The sequence below is a fragment of the Lonchura striata genome, chromosome Z (genome assembly GCF_046129695.1).
Source record: "Lonchura striata isolate bLonStr1 chromosome Z, bLonStr1.mat, whole genome shotgun sequence".
Taxonomy (NCBI): Eukaryota; Metazoa; Chordata; class Aves; order Passeriformes; family Estrildidae; genus Lonchura; species Lonchura striata.
Window position 1 is genome coordinate 2595442 of NC_134642.1, and position 17811 is coordinate 2613252.

Here is a 17811-nt window from a genome sequence, read left to right on the forward strand (position 1 = left end):
TAAAGTAAACCATATTTGCAGTGTCATGTTTTCCTCTGACAGAATCTAACCCTAATCAACATTAAAATAAGCAGCTTTCTTATTGCATTTATAGTACTAAATATGCCCTACATAGATTAAAAGGAATGAAAAATATAACCATAGGTTCCTGTTTTGCAACATTTTCTTTTTGGATAGTTTCTTCCAGTGTAGCAAGTTCCTAGGCAGACAAGCACCATGCAAGCTGGATGCACTATATAAGTTCTGGCTTGTGTCTGGAGTGTTTACAGAAACCTTATCTCAACCATCAAAATTCTGTCGTCTCAGCTGAGGCAAATGCTAGAGACATACTGAGCTGAAAGGAACCAGGATTTCACCCCCAGAACTTCAGCAGGTGTCTGCAATTTTTTTTCATCTTAAGGCCTCATTTTTATTTGTTGCCTGCTTTCATGTAAACATAAACAACTGTCATTAAATTACACCACTATCAAGTATGGCTGTCCCTTCAAGGAGGAAGTACACCTCTCAGAAATCCAAGGCCTTTTTTAGCACTTGGGAACAAAAACAAGCTTGTTGCAGTATTTTGTTTTGTTCCTGGTTGTGCAAAACTTAATTTTTTTCTGTTCACGGAAATATGAACACAACACTTACTGATGGATCTGGATCACAATTAAGGCTATTCAAGGGAATTCCATCTGGTGACACTCTGACAGCATCCTGAATCATCTTGCGGAAGTCAATTATTTGGCCCTAAAGGAGAAAAAAATGTTGCTGTAGACACAATGGTAACACTACTCTTAAAAATACACTGGACTAAATTTTGCTTGCAATTACAACAGTGTGTTTCCTTTCTGCATATACAGTCCTAATTATGGCAAAAAATTATCCCAAAAACCATGGTAGCAATAGGGATAGAACTCAGTCAATTCAATAACAGAACTGCAGAGCCTTTCATTACCTCATTCAGGAATTCAAAACTTACCTTCAGTCATAGTTATTTATTACCAGGCTTTAAAAAAAGAAATATTCCTCTCTGAGTATGTCTGAAATAGTATTTAATGCAAAAAGTCCCTCCTATGCAAAGGAGGTACTTTTAATATAAAATTATAAAACTGATTCTTCAGCTGACTATACAGAAACATTTTTATATAAAAATAGACTAAAAACCCTTCCATTTGATATTTTTGAAAACCTCTGTGATTTTTTTTTCTCCACATAGGTATTTTTCTGAGAAACCACATACCAGGTTTCCACCAACCTTTCCTGGGTGAGAACTGTCTCCTCCAGTTTTGCTGATTCCTGAGATGTTTAAGCCAAAATCAGATTGATCCAGAGCATCTGCACCATCACTATCCTAAAGAAAAATCCCTTTTAAAACAGACGTGTTGCCAACTAAATCAATTGAAGGTATTACATTATATGTATCATTCCCTCTCTTCACACAGGCCCCGATGAAGTTCCAAGAGAAATACTGATCATTTAAACATCACTGTAGATTTAACTGGACTTCACCTGACTGGTGACAGCAGTGAAAGCCAAGGCTCTGGAGCTCAGCAGTGAAGTTATTCCATGTACTGAGCACAAAACTGCATTTTACATAAGAAGCAACTCTTATGAAGAGTGGAAATGACAGGTCAAGTAAAAGGCACAGCATGTCAACTCAGAAATAAGGAGCTATTCTAGGAGCTATTTTAGTAACTTCACAGCAGTTATTGCTGTAAAATCCAAAAGGCAAAGTTCTGGGGTATTCTTAGGGGTAGCAATAGGTCAGAGAAGAGCTCTTCTTGATGCAGAAATATAGCCAGGCCCTTAAAAAAAAAGGCTGCAATTGATACAGTGCTTGCCCACCAAATTCCTGATCCTGTCCACCCTCTGTAAAGGGATGATAATAATGTAGATTTCACAGCAATCTCAACAAAATGAGATTCTCAAACCTAAACATTACAGACCCAAAGTATTCCCCCAGTCTCAAACCACTTATGCACTGTGAAGATGCTTACAACTGATAGTACTTCATTCTTTACTTGTTTGTTTTGTTTTCTGGCACTAAAGGATGAATATATTGGTATTCATGGAAAAAAACCTCTGGTTGCTTTCAATCACAGTTTCAGTCAGAGTATAGGTTGGATTATATGCCTCCTTTTCCTCTAATTTTTGCCTGTGACTGCCCCCAAACTCATGGCCAGAATTTCTCTCAAAGTCCTGCACCTATAATCCTTCACTGACAAAATCAGTAAAACCCACTAGTTGCCCAATTATTAATTGTCTAAGTCCCACCCTCTTGCTGCTTACAGACTCCCCTAAAAAAATCCCATTAATTTCAACTGTACTGCTGCCAAGATAAAACATGTTTAAACCTGGGTGGGGCTCTCCTTGGTGGAGGATTTAGGTTCTGCTGTACACCCAGGTGAAGTTTTTGATACTGATCGTTGCACTGTCTGTTGTTTGACCCTTGGTACATTCTGAGAGGAAGCTGCTGTCCTAGAAAAAAGAAAAAAAAATGCAAGACTTTCATTACCTTTTTTATTTTTTTCAAAATACCAGAAGACTAAAACCCAAAGCTTTCAAATAAAGCTGTTTTAGGCTAACTTTGCTTCCACTGAAGTTATGGTGTTAATTTCAATCACAGTAGAGTTCAATGCTTACTTTTTTCAAACACCCCACCCCACTTTACCCACACTGCAGAAGCTCTGTAAATTGTCTACCTCTCCATTTGTCTAGTTTCCCCTGGCACATACAGAAAAAATGTACCACACAGTCAGGAGAATGGCTCTAGGCTTTGGTACTCCTCTGGTATCACAGCATTATTTTAACCATTGTGTATGTTTGCTTTTACTAGGAAAATTTTCTGCCCAGAAAAACACCCCACACATATATCTCACCTTCTTGCTCTTCCTCCACTTCTCAGCTGTTGTTTATTTTCTGCTGAGGCAAAATTAATATTAAAATAGAAAATAATTAAAGATATAAAAGAGGTCAATTTGAACAATTTTTTTCTCTTTAAAAATATTTTTAAGCACATGATAATGACCTTGGAAATAATAATGCATAAACAGGAACAGCATGATTATAAGCACTGCAAGCTTGCAAAAAGTTACAGAAAACAAACTGGTGTTGGTGAGAATGCTTTTGCTTCAAGCTTTTTACATTTTAGCTCATTCAGTCTTTGGTTTCTCTACTTTCATTTTAAGACCAGTATCATGTTCACAGTAAAACAGACACCACCAAAAATTAGATTAAGTACAATAATTTAATATATCACACAGAATGCTTATTTAATGCTAATAATTTTTTCATTGCTGAATTGGGAAATATTAATTTGCCTTACTCCTCTGAAGAGGAATCAAGTTCAACATAACAAGACAGAATAAATGTCACGTTGCAATAGGGGTTATCAAACTATATTATCTTTTGCATTTATATAATTTTAAACAATTTCCGTCAAAGAAGAGCTTTTTTTTTTCACGAAATGTCAAACTCACAAAGCCAAGATGTGAACTCATACAGCCTAGGGTTTGTATGCTACCAGCATGCCCCTGTTGGTGTTGCTCCAAAACACCTCTTTTCAGCGTTCTCAGTACAATGCTCTTCCACTCATGATTCTCACACACTTGCACAAAATAACCCTTCCCAAACAGCTCTTTCCCTGATAGAGCTTGGAAACATGTTGTGTTTAGGGGCAGCAGAGCCCATGGAGCAACCTGTACTCTTGTGGGTATATCTACAACTTCTCCAACTGGAATTCAGCATGGAAATGACCAACCTTTTATTGTAGGACTCACCAAGAGTGCTGCAAAGAATTCAACAAGAAGGAGCACCACACCCAGGATTTTATTTAGATATCAAGTCTGGCAACAGGCACAATTTAGGGCATGGTGAAAACTACACGCAGTGCAGGAGAAGAAGCTGCTTATGCTTTAGGGAAAAAGGATGATGCCTCCCTACCAGCACAGTCACAAATCTGGTCTTAGGTAATAGCAGACTGCTTCATGCCTGAGAAGCTTTACTGACCAAAAAATGCATAATGAGAGCTTTTAAGTGTCCAAGAGTGGCTTTTTGCAAATTCCTTTTTACTTAGTCTTGCCTACTGCTCAGTTTGACTACAATGTGAAAATATGCTTTATAATATATTTTCACTCTTGTCTCATAACAAATACTTTTTGTTTTGTCCTGAGGGGCTTTTCTTCTTCTTTGTAACACCACAAATCATAGGTATTAGATGTACTTGCCTTTTTCAAGCAAATAATTACTCTTTAAGCTGGAAAACATCTCTAAGACCATTCTGTCCAATCACTTCCCCATCCCTGCAGTGGTCACCACTGACCCACATCCCCTAGTGCCACATCCACATGTGTTTTGAACCCTTTCAGGGATATTGCTCCACCACTTCCTTGAGCAGCCTGTGCCAGGGTTTGACAACCCTTCCCATGAAGAAATTTTTCCTAATGCGTAATCCAAACCTAGATCCTTCAAGCTCTTATTCTCATACAGTTGTTATTACAGCTTCTCCAAGTTATATTTTGTGAAGAAAGTGGATAAATATATCTTTGCCATAATGCTTTGTGGTTAGCTGACATTTTCTGGTACCAAAGCAGATTTCAAAAGACAGAAAAATTCCACCTTCTAGTTCCTTCATATAAGGAAAGAAAGGAAAACAGAAGGGCTCAAAACTGTCTCTCAGTTCTGGTGCCTTGTGTGCTAGAACTTCAGATCTGTAACTGTAAGGGTTGGAATATTAAATGCTGACATACATGACAAAGGTTGTGAGCATAGCAGGGAAATACACATTTTAGACTTTGGAAACAACAGCTTTCTTTTTGGAACAGAGCCACATACCAGTGTCCAGGACTTTTTTGGTAATTTTAGGATACTTTTGAAATTTTACAAAATAGTAGCTTTCATATTCCATCAAAATTGTCTCAAGATCAATGTTGTCACAAACTTCAAAGCCACGTAAACCTAATTTTGTCTCTTGTTCCAAAGCATTTGCAGCATCAACATATCTGGCAATTTAAAAACAAAACAAACAAAGATCAAAAAACTGAGAGTCATTATCTTACTCTGATTTCTGAGAGAAGAAGCAAACAATAGCACTAGTAAGCAAATGTTATCTTTAACCTGTCCAAAGTCCTATTTTTATAGAAGTATAAACTCTATTTTAATAAGCTTTTTTGGTTGATCTAAAATATTTTTAAATTATATAGGGAATTTTTATTTCAGAAACTGAAACAATTTAGCAAAGCAAACTGTGAGGATACCTCATGGTAGTTTACCACTTCCTCACATCAACCCAAAGGCCCACACTGTCCACTCCGCCAACAGAGGACAGGAAGATGCAGTACAACAGGTCAGGTGCACACAATCCCACAAGGGTAGAGCACTATTATTTAGAAAACATACCCTTCCTCCATTAAATAATGCAAAATTAGAATGAGGAGATTTTTCCGACGAGCTTCTGTTCGCATCTCCTCCTGTGAATTAAGACAGAACTCTAGATCAAATGTAATATTCTCTTTATTGCTGTTAACAACATCTAAATGTAGCCTCTGGAAACAAACAAATTAACACAACAGCATGTAAGAACTGTAAAACAACTCACTGTTAATAAAAACAAGGAAAGTGGTTTTCAATCTAATTTTTCTTACACATTATCAGCACTACTGGATGGGTAGAAACATTTTGCTAGAGAAGAGGAAATTACTTTCGGGTTGGACAAATAACTTCTCTTACTATGGTTATGGCTGCCACTGCTGTGAATTTCAGGGCAGGACTCTTGCAGACCTCAATGCTTCAGGGACTGTGCAAGGAAACCTTGTGCACCATCCTGTCTCTGTCCTTCCCTTGTAACCAGAAACCTGTTCTCTGAGTGCCTGGAGAGGGGGAGTGGTGAGCAGGTCTGGGGTCTGCATGACTCTGCTACAAAAACCAGCTGTAACCCTTGCTGACACCTCCCATTTCACAGGCCTTGATGTATAAAGACAATGAATGAAACACAGACACTGGAAAAAATAGTGGATTGGAGTAACACAAAACTTGCATGATTTTCACACAAGACTGACCAAAATCAGGACTCAACATGAAAAAATTCAATATGGAGTCAGTCCCATGGATGTCTTGGTACAGACTGGAAATCCCAAAGTCATTTATAAATGGTTCAGCAACAAAAACAAAGCATCATAAAACATCCTTTTCTTCATTCAGTGAAGCATCATCTGAGAGAATATCAGATGCAATACCAAGGAGAAGGCAGAGTGAAAACAGAGTCATGCAAGATGATAGAATAAAGCCTTACTCTGATGAAACATGCCATTTATGCTCAGTGTCAGCACAAAACTTCTGAGATTTTTGGGTCATAACAGAAGGTTCTACAATGAAAGCTGTAGAAATCAGCACATTGCCTTTGGTCTGCTTCACTGGGACTTGAAACTGTGACCACGGGGAAAGCAGATATAGGTAAATGAATGACTCCCCTTCTCTTTTAGGTTGGGAGGCATTGAGAGTGGTACATGATCCTCATGTGTCCCCTCCAACTTGAGGTATTGTGTCTTTCCTATGATTCTGTGATTGCTTGTGAGGATCCAGTGTGAACAGGAAAGAGTGTCACTTAATGGATGGGCAAAGAGCAACGATTTCTGTTGACTGCACAGCACACACACCCCTGATCACACTGCACAGTAGAGCTACACAGGCTCCCACTTCCACACCCAGTTTCCCTTCTTTCTATCCCAACAGAGCAGCATCCTCATCCACCCCCAAGGAAAAGCCCAGCCCAAGTGTCACCCGCTGCCTGCAGGTGACAAATGCAGATTTCTGTCCTCTTCATACTGCAGACAGAGCCCCACGACCTGTAGCAAGGACTTGGGCTGCTCTCTGCCTGTGCCTGGAACACAAAGATGCCAAGGAACTACTACTGACCAAGGCTGATGTTTTTAACCCCCACAAGATGTGCAAAATAAATATACATACATAACGACCATTGCTCTATTCTTTCTGGTCTCTTGGAAGACAGAGCAACCATAGCAGACTTCTGATAGTAGAGGATAACTTATTCCAAAAATCAAAGGTGTTTTTTGGGTGGTACAAAACCAATTTACCTCTTTACACACCATTCATTTGCTAGGTTAGACCTCCCTCTGCTCTGTACACAGCGCTGGGTATCACGTGGCATTCCACAGCTAATTTCAACACTTGAGATAGCATCATCAGCTGTTTTATTTTAAAATAAAATGTGCCAGCTTGTGAAATGTACTGGGTAGAACAAGGAAAAAGTATCCCAGTCCAGCAGGTATTTCCTGGGACGTTTGCTTCAGTCGTGGGGCCATCTAGTGTCACGACTAAGGAAGAGCTGGCGTTTGCTCTTTACTTTTCCTGAAAATTCAAAATGTATTGGCATTTCACATATTGCAAATAAGAATCGTAGAATGTTCATTCTGGTTTAAAATGAAGACTAAAAATGGCTAGGGAAAAAATCATAACCCTCTTCTACCTTTACTACCTTTGATACCCTCTTGAGAAAGTGTTTCCAAAAGGAAGTTACAATAACGCTACAGTGGTGGTACAAAGATAATTTTTCTGAATCATTTTGGGGAGAAAGGAGTGCTGTGTAAATATTTTCTAGATTGGTAACTCTTGAATGAAGCAGACTGGTTCCTGGGAGGTGCTGCAACAAGAAATGAACTAATTCTGAGAATTGCCATGAGCAAAGAGAGAAAACACCCACTCTGAAATGAAAGAGTCTTTCCCTTATTAATCTTTTGATGTGCTGGTGCTTGGAAAACAGATTTTGAATTTCTGTCCTTTTACTATTTCTCCTGGATGACCTGAAACTTCTGAAACACATTTGGAGATGAAAGAAGCAAGCTGGAGTCATCAGTTGCTGAGAATCCCACCTGTACATCCTTTGAAATGCAGCTGCTCCTGAAGGCTTATGTTGAGAAAGATTAACTGTTGTGTTTGCTAATGTATCAAAGGGCAAGGTTACAGATACCTCTGAATATTTAAAACACAGTATGCAAACACGGTGGCTGCCACAGAAGACAAACACATCAAGTGTTTCATGTAATAAACATGGATATTCTGACAAGAGAGGAATTGTTTCTGCTTGATGGACTGACAGGGTTCATGATCGATGGTTGGAACTTTCCTCGAAAAGAATTTGTGTTCTAGCATGTCATCTGCTGCTGTTCATCTCCTTTTGTTACTTCTGCTATCCCTAAAGCACTTTAAGTTCTAGTATAAATAGTGATACAGTGTTTGGCAGCATCTCAATTTAAGTACAGACTTGCTTTGGGGGTAGGATAACATTGTGTCTACGTGAGAGCCACCTACTTCAACCTTGATATAGCAATGTTCTGGTTGTGCTGACCAAACAGAAGGAAAAACAAACCTTTGGACCCCAAAAGAGCTCCATCTAAAAATGAGAATAGAGTTTAGATTGAGAGGGTAATTCTGTCTTTAACCTTTGCTAAGAAGAATGCAAACAGCAATGGCTGATTTTGAGAAGTCAGAGGTGTCCAAACAAATTTAACCAATCTGTTAATCACTTGATCAACTGGCAATGTTTATTAGGTTGGACCTGAGAAACAGAACCAAGGTATGTCTGGTAGCTCAGTTCTGCGAGTGTTCTTCATCATGCAACTGTTACCAAGTCACAAATCTGATGAACCTGTAGCACACGGATCATTGCCTGACCAGCCCCACCAATCCCTTTCCTGCATTTCATCATTATTTTAGCTATTATTTTAACAGATTATTATTTCACTGTTATTTTAGCACACACTCTTTCCACGAGGCAGACGAGCCTCTGTTTGTGTCAGTGCCACCAGCAGCTTTATCTGTCCCCTTAAAAGAGCTCTGTGCCAGCCCTGGTCTGCTGTCCTGAGCTCCAGTTTGTCCTCTAGGACTGACCCACTGCACTTATGTCCAAAAAAAAGCTGCCTGCCACAGTCCAGGCAGATATTAACACAGCCCAGGGCTTCTGCTGTGCTTAGAGAAAAAATGACAAATCTAACATAACATTAAAAAATCAGGAGTTCTTACAAGTGCAAAGTTACTTAAAATTCAGTTTAGCTTTATAGTGATCTAGCCTTCCTGTTTAATTAGTATTTAGAATTGCATGTTGTTTATAGCCACTGGTATTTCAATAGATGTTTAAATGTTTAAAGTTTAATAAGCTTCCATTCGTAAAAGAACAGAAAACATATGTAATTAAATTTTCAATTACTATAGGGGATTCTGGGGTCCATGAAATTAATAAAACCTTAAGGCACTTAAATGTGATCTTGTTTTAAAACCTAAATAGTTGAGCATTTAACTAATTAGCTTCAACACTTAGTGTTATTTTCTTTATTTCTAGCTTAACAAAAGAGTTGCACATATTCCTTTCTTTGAGTCATTTTGAATTAAACTCTAATAGAGTTGTGCATCTTTAGGTGCAATTGTTTGTTTAGTCATTTCCATACCTTTCACTAGAATGCATTTACATTCTAAATCACCCAAGTCTCTTGTGCAATTTCCTGAAATTAATGAACCTACTAAAAGATTAATTTAACTCAGTAACATTTCATTATCATTTGACCCTATATATTCTGCATGAATTTTGCATGTTTGTTGGGATGAAAAATAAAGAGCTACAAAAGTAAGTCACCATCTGGGGAGCTTGGGAATAAGAACTGTTCTGCTTTAGTGTATGCACTCTAAGGGCATCCACCTGGAGCAGTCAGGATGTGTTCAGAATGATCTCTGATTAGGAATTCGGACAAGGGGCAGCCAGCTGTCTGTGCAATCACAGGGAAAGCACTAATAATACACACACAGAGCCCCTTCCCTCTTCGGGTTTGGGATACCAGGATGCTGACAAGTATGGAGTTCCTCAAAATCAAGCTGGCACCTTGTGCCAGGACAGAGAGGCTTGATGGGCTCACCTAGTTTTCCTCCTCCTTCCACCATCCTGTATCCCCACAGCTTTCCATTCCACATAGCCCTTTGGATATTTGCACCCTCGACAGACTTTTCAGAAGGCTGAATGTTCAGTTCTTGTCTGGCTTGCTGACCGTACTTTTTGAGAAACACAAGCAGAGAATGGAACTGGTGAGTTTTAAACAATGTATAACTTGGCTGCCATTGAATAGAATTTCCCAGGACAAAGAAAGGGCACTTTGCCCTCCTCTCTCCTCCAAATAATAAGAGGCTGCTGCAAACAATAGAGTTGCCAAAGTTTTCAAGGATTACAATGAGCTTTCATAATTAAAGACATACAGGAAGCTCACCATAGAACTTCTGACAGGAAACAAGAAGGAAAAAATTGGCTTGGCAGCTTCAGGTAGTTTTTCAAGTCACTAATTAAAAAAAGAGGCTCCAAACTTCCGTTCCTCTGTGAAACAAATTACTCCCTCGCCTCTATACCCTAAATATAGACTGTTACCTTCAAAAGGCTATGGAGAAGCCAGTTTACCAAAAGCACATCAAACCAAATCCTGCGGCACAGCTGACAGAACTCCTGAGCTCCAGTTCTCAGTCCCACAAATGTTTCTGCACTCAGTGTGCAGCACCACTTTGGGACAAAGGCCATGCAAATCCCCACTGGTGATGTTAAAATTCAGGTCCCCTTTTCTTCTCTCCTAATGGATGTGGTATGTTTCAATACCACACCTTCAGGCTCCATTTGCAGTGGCCCAGGTCTGAATTCACTTTAGGGCTCAGGAGACTGTGCTAGAGGATCCCATTCCTGGGTAAATATTTCTATCCTATTAACACTTCCTAAGGAGAGGAAATAGAGGGCAGGCACCAATCTCTTCTCTCTGGTGACCAGTGACAGCACACAAGGTAATTTCATGGAACTGTGGCAGGGGAGTTTTAGGCTAGATATCGGGAAAAGGTTCTTCCCCCAGAAGGTGGTCAGGCACTCAAGGAGTAGTCCAAGGCTGCCAGAGCTCCAGGAGTGTTTTGACAATGCTCTCAAAAGCATGGAGTTTTGGGGCTGTGCTGTGCAAGGCCAAGAGCAAGAACATGATTATACTTGTGGGTACCTTCCAGCCCAGAACATTCTATGATTCTACAGGAGGTTGATGTAACACCTAAAGCTGTCTCAAGTCTCCTTCCAAACACCTCTTTTGTGAAGAATCCTGCACTTTTCACTCTCAAGTAGGAAGAGGGATTGGTGTATGCACGCAAAGCACCCAACCGTCTTATGGGAAGGCTTTTATCATCCCTGCAGCCTCTCTCCCTCTGGTGTAATTTAACCAGCAGATGGAAGCAGAAGAACAGGTTATGAAATTCAGCAAAATCTTGCTGTTTCTCGGTTTTCTAGAGCAAGAACCATAGAATCATTGAATTACAGGATGGTTTGGGTTGGAAGTGACCTGAAGACCATCCAGTTCCAAGGCCTGCCATGGTCAGGGTCACCTTCCACTATCCCATATTGCTCCAAGCCCCGTCCAACGCGACCTGGGATGGGGCAATACAGCCGTGACTTTTAGAAACAAGAACGAATGGAGGAAGAAATACGGATTGCGTCCTTTGGCCGTGCCTACTGCTCCAGAACTATGCAGAGAGGGCTGTGAGGCATCCACGCCTGCCCCTGCCCACCATGCCCAGCCCCGTCCCGGCCGCCATGACAACACCAACACCCCCGCGCGCATGCGCAGAGGCCCCCCGCGCTCCCCGTTGACAAGGCAACCGCGACGCGGAGCCGCGAGCTCCGCCGGTTCTCACCGCTTCCCGAGCCTGGTGGGTGGCTCTCAGCGCCTGGCAGGCGAGCTCCATGGTGGCAAGCGGTGCCGCTGGGAATGTTACCGGGAATGCCATCCGGAATAACGCACCGAGCGCCCGGACCCGCGCCCCGCCGACCCCCGAGGGGGACGGGCGCGCCCCGCCTCACCAGTGCAGCCAATCGGAACGTCGGAATGCGAATGATTGACTGGAGATCTGCCCAATCACGAGTAGAGGAGCGTGGGTGAAAGGCGGCGCTGGCCAATGGGCGCCGGGCTCGCCTGGCTGGTGCGGGGCGGTTGGGCGGGGGCCTTGGGCTGAGGGGATGGAGCGGTCCGGCCTCGAAACAATCCAAAACTACCCAAAACCAACCCAAAATGACCCAAAACCAATCCAAAACGACCCAAACCCAACCCAAAACAAGACAGAGCAACCTAAACCAAGCCAAATGAACCCAAAATATGCCAGTCTAAGCCAAACCAACCCCAAAAAAGCCAAACCAACCCAAACCATGCCAATCCAACCAAACCCCACCACAACTAAAACAAATCGAGCCAAAACAACCCGAATGAGCGCAGCCAGCTCACTGCGTTGTTAAACCTGCCCTGCTCACCCACAGGCTGAGGTGTGCCTGAGAAGCAGCAAGGTGCAGCTGCCTTTCGCGTCAAGGATGCGCCATGGGCATTAAAATGGAGACCAGCACGGTGAGGGAGCAGAGCGCTGTAAGAGGAGCTCTCCTGGGAGCACAACTTGGCTGTCTGACTGCTGCAGCCTCCTGGGGTTCAGGGTGTGAATTATTCAACAGGTGAATTGAGCCTGTTGGATGTGGTCCAGCTTCAGTGCAGCTGGAGAAGAGCCCATGATCGGTAAGACAAAACGTAAAGCTCAGTATCAGGACCTCTACCAAAACTCCTCTTTCGTGAGGATTGCTATGCTTTTCTCGCACAGTGGGAAGAGGAATTGATAGTCACATGCACAGCTTTGTGGGCAGGGCTTTTATTATCCCTGTTCCCAAATCCAACAGCTGCTCAGTTCTCAGGGCAATGACCAGGTTTTCACATCATGCAATACAACCTGGTCTAATGAAGAGGCAAGGGGATGGAACTGGATGAGTTTTAAGGTCCCTTTGAACCCAAAACATTCTGGGATTCTATACCATACTTGCTTAGCGTATCATCCTCAAAACCATGCTTTTTCCAGAGATCTAGATCTTCTTCCAAAAATACTCCTCAGTATATGCGTCAATACTCCATTATGGCTTTGTCCTTTTGGTGTCACTCTGTTCCCACTGTGGAATGTTTCCCCAGCCCTTTTCTAAAACGTTCCCAACCTGGTACATGCCAACACAGGCTTCAATGTGTGTTCACATCTCAGGTAGCTGTGATGCAGATGGTTATACGTTCATCCTGTCAAGGGTGCAATTCAATACACATTTTTTATTACATTTTATTACATTTTACTCCCATAAAACATGGAGTTTTTTCAAAGTAGGTCAGATTAATGTTTTTCTAACTAACTTAGGTCCCCTCCTAATAGAATGTATGCTTAATTTTGTGGCCTGAATGTGGTAGTAGAGTGGTGATGCATTTGTAATTCTATTACCGTGGGCTTCTTTTTTTATGCCTCTGAAAGAGAAATTCCTGCAATTGAAGTTAGAATTCAAGCCATCCCAAGTTCATCACTGTTGGGAGAATAGCCTGGGTTCAGGTCTGTGCTTGACTGGAGAGTTTTCCACCAGTACTGTTAAAGGGGTAATGCTATCTTAATATGTGGTTTCCTATAGTTTTGATGGATAAAGTGACTTTTCAAATCCTTTGAAAAAAAATGAGGGTAATTTTCACAAAAACTCTCCATAGAGGCAAATGCTCACACACAGTCAGGGAGGCTGTGTTCAAGACTCTGGAATCTACGCCTATGTCAATAGACATAATTTAATAAAAATAATAATGATCAAGTAAGCAACTTCATAGCAAAATGTAAATATTTTGCTGTTGTTCTTATTACCAAAATACAGGTGTATCACTGTAGTATAATAGAATGGGCAGGAAAAATTAATATTTCACTACCAAAACGTCCACAAAAGTCCACTCCCCCCCAGGGTTGAGTACATTTTTATAGGTTTTAGAAAATTAGCGTAATTGATAAAGGCGCCAGTTAGGAGGACAAATGGTGATGCAATTCCCCCCAGGTCAAGCCCCTTCTCTGCAGTCCCTCCTTCAGCACCAGTTGTACTTTGTCCATGAAAATGTGTCTTCAAGGGCTGTTCCCAGCCTTGGCTCCCAGGAAGAACCAAGACAGCACTGGAGCCTTGTATCCCCCGGGGCTTGGAGCTCTGGAATTTGTTGTGTATTTCTGCTTAGGGAAAGGCCATGGAAAAGTACTGGGAAAACTAGCTATTAATACAATAAGTGACAGAGTTACAAATATATGTGTGAAGAATACAGAGAGCATATAAAATTTAAAAGGGCGAAACCCAAACAGCATCACTTTGACAGATTACATCCAAACTCTGTTTTGTCAAACAGCTGCATAGAAAATGCAGATACAATGCAGGCAACATAACTTATTTCTTTACAATAAGCAGAATCAGAGAACCACAGGATAATTGGGTTGGAAGGGACTTTGAAGACCATCCAGTTCCAGTGCCCTGCCTCAGACAGAGACACCTTCCACTAGACCAGGTTTCTCCAAGCCCTGTGCAGCCTAAGCATCCAACTTAGAATATTTTGTCTTATAGCCAGAGCACACATATTTTTTGTCAGCAGCATGATTAAGCGTGTCTTTCAGTCTCTCTGCTTTGACAGCTCTAGACCTCACACAAGAGGTCTGACAACCACTTAAATATTTTTGCCATTCACTCCTAATGTTACCTTAAAAAGGACATGACTGTGGGATATGAGAGATGATGGAGAAGCTTAAGGCTGACCTCATAAAACTCTTTCCTTTAAACACAGGACACACAAAACAAATCTACTTTACACCCAAGTCGCCCCAGCCCCATCCTTGCCTGCCTGTGGTCTATTAGCAGCTGGTTAAGCAGCACAGGAGGGGTTTGATGAGGTGTAATTCCGATAAAAGCAATTGTTGCAATCCTTCGAGCATCTGCAGAGTGGTTTTGTTTGTTGTTTTGGGCCTTTTTTTTTTTTTTTTTTTTTTAACTGTAGTGTTTGTGGAAGACTGGGAGGGTTTATTTGGATGTTCAGATGTCTTTCCGTAGTTAACACAGCTGTGGGAACAGGCAGTGCTTATACAGACATACTGTTCATAGCACAAGAAAGATTACTAGAAAAGGCTGAAACCAGATGGGTTTTTTTCCCTAACAAGCCTCAATTTAGAGGGCAGGTTGCTTAGCACCTAGAGGCTCGTTAAGTGCCCTAATTAGAGCCTACTGGGGAAGATAAAAACCCAGCAACTAACTCAGTGATTTCTGGGAGATAGGAGTATGTAGTGGCTGCTCTGGGGAAGGTCTCATCCTCCAATGGCTGATTCTGGGCCGAGATTTAACACTAATATTGAAAATTCAAAAAATGCCCAAGGAAAGAGCCTAGGAGATGGTTCAGGAGATGCAGCAGCAGGTTTAGTGAGAAGAAAGAGGAGAAGAAGAAAGGGGTTTCGGAGATGGAGGTCCAAGAAGAAGCAGAAGTTTTATATGCCAGAAGAATTTCTGACATTTGAGGTAAGTTTAGTGGAAAAAGAAATAGTGGAAATGTTGAAATTTAGCAAAGATGACTTGGTAGCTGTGGAGTATAAGCCTGGAGTTGATGTGTTTGTGAGAAGTTATTATAAAACAGCAGGATTTTAAAGAACTAGAGCAGGGAGATTAATTCTAGTTACTGGAAAAACAGAAGAGGGAGATTTGAAAGAAATTTTTGTGGGGAGATAATGGAATGTGTAGTACAAAGACTGCGGGAAAGACAGAGGAACACTTCAGTAAAATATTGTGGAAAGCTACTACATAAACTATTATTATCTTATGTATATGAGATATATAAAAATAGCATTTGCTCCTATCCCTGCAGATATTGGGGATAAGATGAATGGAAATGTTGAAAGATGTGGTTATGAAGTGAGAGGTGAGTTGTACACTAGAAAAGAACCGCCTGGCTCTGATGTGAGCTTGAACACTGATGTCCTTCCTGGTGTGTTTGAAGGAAGGAACACTAGAGGGTTTGTTAAAGGAACAAAAGAAGGCTTTGGTCTGGTCATGCTTTAATGATCTAAGAGAGTCTAACCTGCAGCTTGCCCCTTTAGTTTGGTATTGGAGGGAAAAATAAGCATTTGATGGACTTAGGAGTTGAACTCATGCAGTGGTGTGGCAGATGGCATGTTTTATTAGCCTGTCAATTATTGGTTTTGACTAACAGAAGGTGTTTGAAATTAATGAAGTCCTTATGTTTAAATCTTCAGGGGAAAGGGGTGTCATAAGACCAAGCACAAAAGCTGTTAGTGCAGAGGACTAGGTATTTGTGCCTGCAGTGGAAAACTTTGGCACATTTAAGGGTTTATCTTGGAGTAAACAGTAAATAAAAAGGAAAGCCTGTCTTAGCAAGCTGTTGCAAAAGTGCAACTAATGATGTTAGTTATTGAGTTCCTTGGAATCCAGGTCTTACAGTGGCATTAAGTGCCCATAGGTAGCGTGTATGGCAGGGATCAATATCCTGTAGAAAAGGTTCCCTAAAATTGCCTGCCAGCATCCCTCCTTGCAGAGCCTGCTGCTGACGTGGCCTGTCCCTTGGCCCATACGTTACTGTTGAAGTTGCTGCTCTGGATGTGTCAGTCGTACAAAACAAGCTGCCTTTTGGTTAATATGAGCAAATATGTTTTGCATTCCAGGCCTCTTTTATTTTTTTTATCTTCTTGTTTGGGTTATGCTGGCTGCTCGCCTGTTTGTTGGCTGAGTCTTTCCTATTTTTTATTGCAATAAATCGGTAGTTTGCTTTTACAGCCAAGTTGCTGATGAAACTGAATATTGTGAGTAGGTAATTATTGTGACTAGGTAATGATCTCTGGCTGCTTTTGAAAACAATATTCTCGGCTGCACCTCGATGTTTATTTTCCATAAATGTCCTAACATTTACATTCCTTACAGCTGGAAACCCATTATCCAGTTTTTGAGGCTTACTGCTGATGACATTTTCCCTTCATTTTTTATTAATAAAACATGCTACATCATCATTATAACACGAATTATGAGTGCTGTTGATTGGGTGGATAAACTGGGCTGTAAAATCACAAGCTTTCTATTTAATCCACTTCAATTGCAAACTGGAATATGTTCTATTTATTTTATTCTATGATTTCCTAGTTTGGTTGTTTTTTTATTTTTGTTTGGTTGGTTTTTAGTAGAACAACTTAGTTAAAGAGCAGAGTATTAATTCTGGAGGGGAAGAAACATGGCAGGTGTGACCAGATCTGGGCTCCTCAGTACAGGAAAGACAAGGAGTTAATGCAGAATGTCCAGTGGAGGACACAAGGATTATGAAGGGTCTAGAGTAGCCCTTGTGATGAGAGATTGCAAAAACTGGGTATGATTAGCCTAGAGGAGACTGAGAGGGGATCTCAATAATGCAGATAAACATCTCAAAGGATCTAGAGGATAGTGCTGGACTCTTTCAGTGGTGTCCAGCAACCGAATGAGGAGCAATGGCCAAAACTGAAATACAAGAAGTTTCACTTCAGCATGAGGAAGAACATTATTTTGAAGATGGCACAGCTCTGGTAGAGAGGTTCCAGGGTTCCAGGAGTGTCCCTCTGTGAGACATTTGAAACCCACCTGGAGTTCCAGTATGACCTGCTCTGTGTGACCCTGCCTTGTCAGGTCTAGGTGATCTCCAGAAATATATCTATTTTGTCATTCTGTAATCCCTCTGGAATCTTTTCCAGGGCCATTTGAATTCTTCGCACCCTGCAGCTGCTGCACGAACACCGTGTAATTGGGACCGGTATCTATGGACATGTGTGTGTGCACATGGACAAGTTTTCCCTCACAGTTCCCAGTCTGTCCCACTGTGGGGCAGTTTCCTTTCAGGGCTCCCAGTGTGTCTGTACCACTCCAGCCCAGTTTCCCCCAGGATTCCTGGTGTGTCTGTACCACTCCAGCCCAGTTTCCCCCCTGGGTTCCCA

The 17811-nt window shown here is 41.4% G+C and overlaps 1 protein-coding gene across 3 annotated transcripts in view; it reads right to left on the minus strand.

Annotated features, from left to right (window-relative positions):
• KATNAL2 (katanin catalytic subunit A1 like 2) overlaps positions 1–11794 on the minus strand; it is a 28229-nt gene extending 16435 nt beyond the window's left edge. The window contains exons 1-7 of one of the 3 annotated variants that reach the window (XM_077790033.1): positions 11692–11794; positions 5380–5450; positions 4816–4982; positions 2862–2901; positions 2337–2460; positions 1238–1333; positions 631–729 (exon numbers count right to left, since the gene is read on the minus strand). In XM_077790033.1, coding sequence (XP_077646159.1) covers positions 631–729; positions 1238–1333; positions 2337–2460; positions 2862–2901; positions 4816–4982; positions 5380–5450; positions 11692–11784 — 690 coding nt within the window. In that variant the 5' untranslated portion in view covers positions 11785–11794. Of the gene's footprint in view, positions 1–630; positions 730–1222; positions 1334–2336; positions 2461–2861; positions 2902–4815; positions 4983–5379; positions 5451–11691 lie in introns of all 3 variants that reach the window. The other 2 variants (XM_077790032.1, XM_077790034.1) reach the window with 2 other exon arrangements.
• Between the last annotated feature and the right edge of the window lie 6017 nt (positions 11795–17811).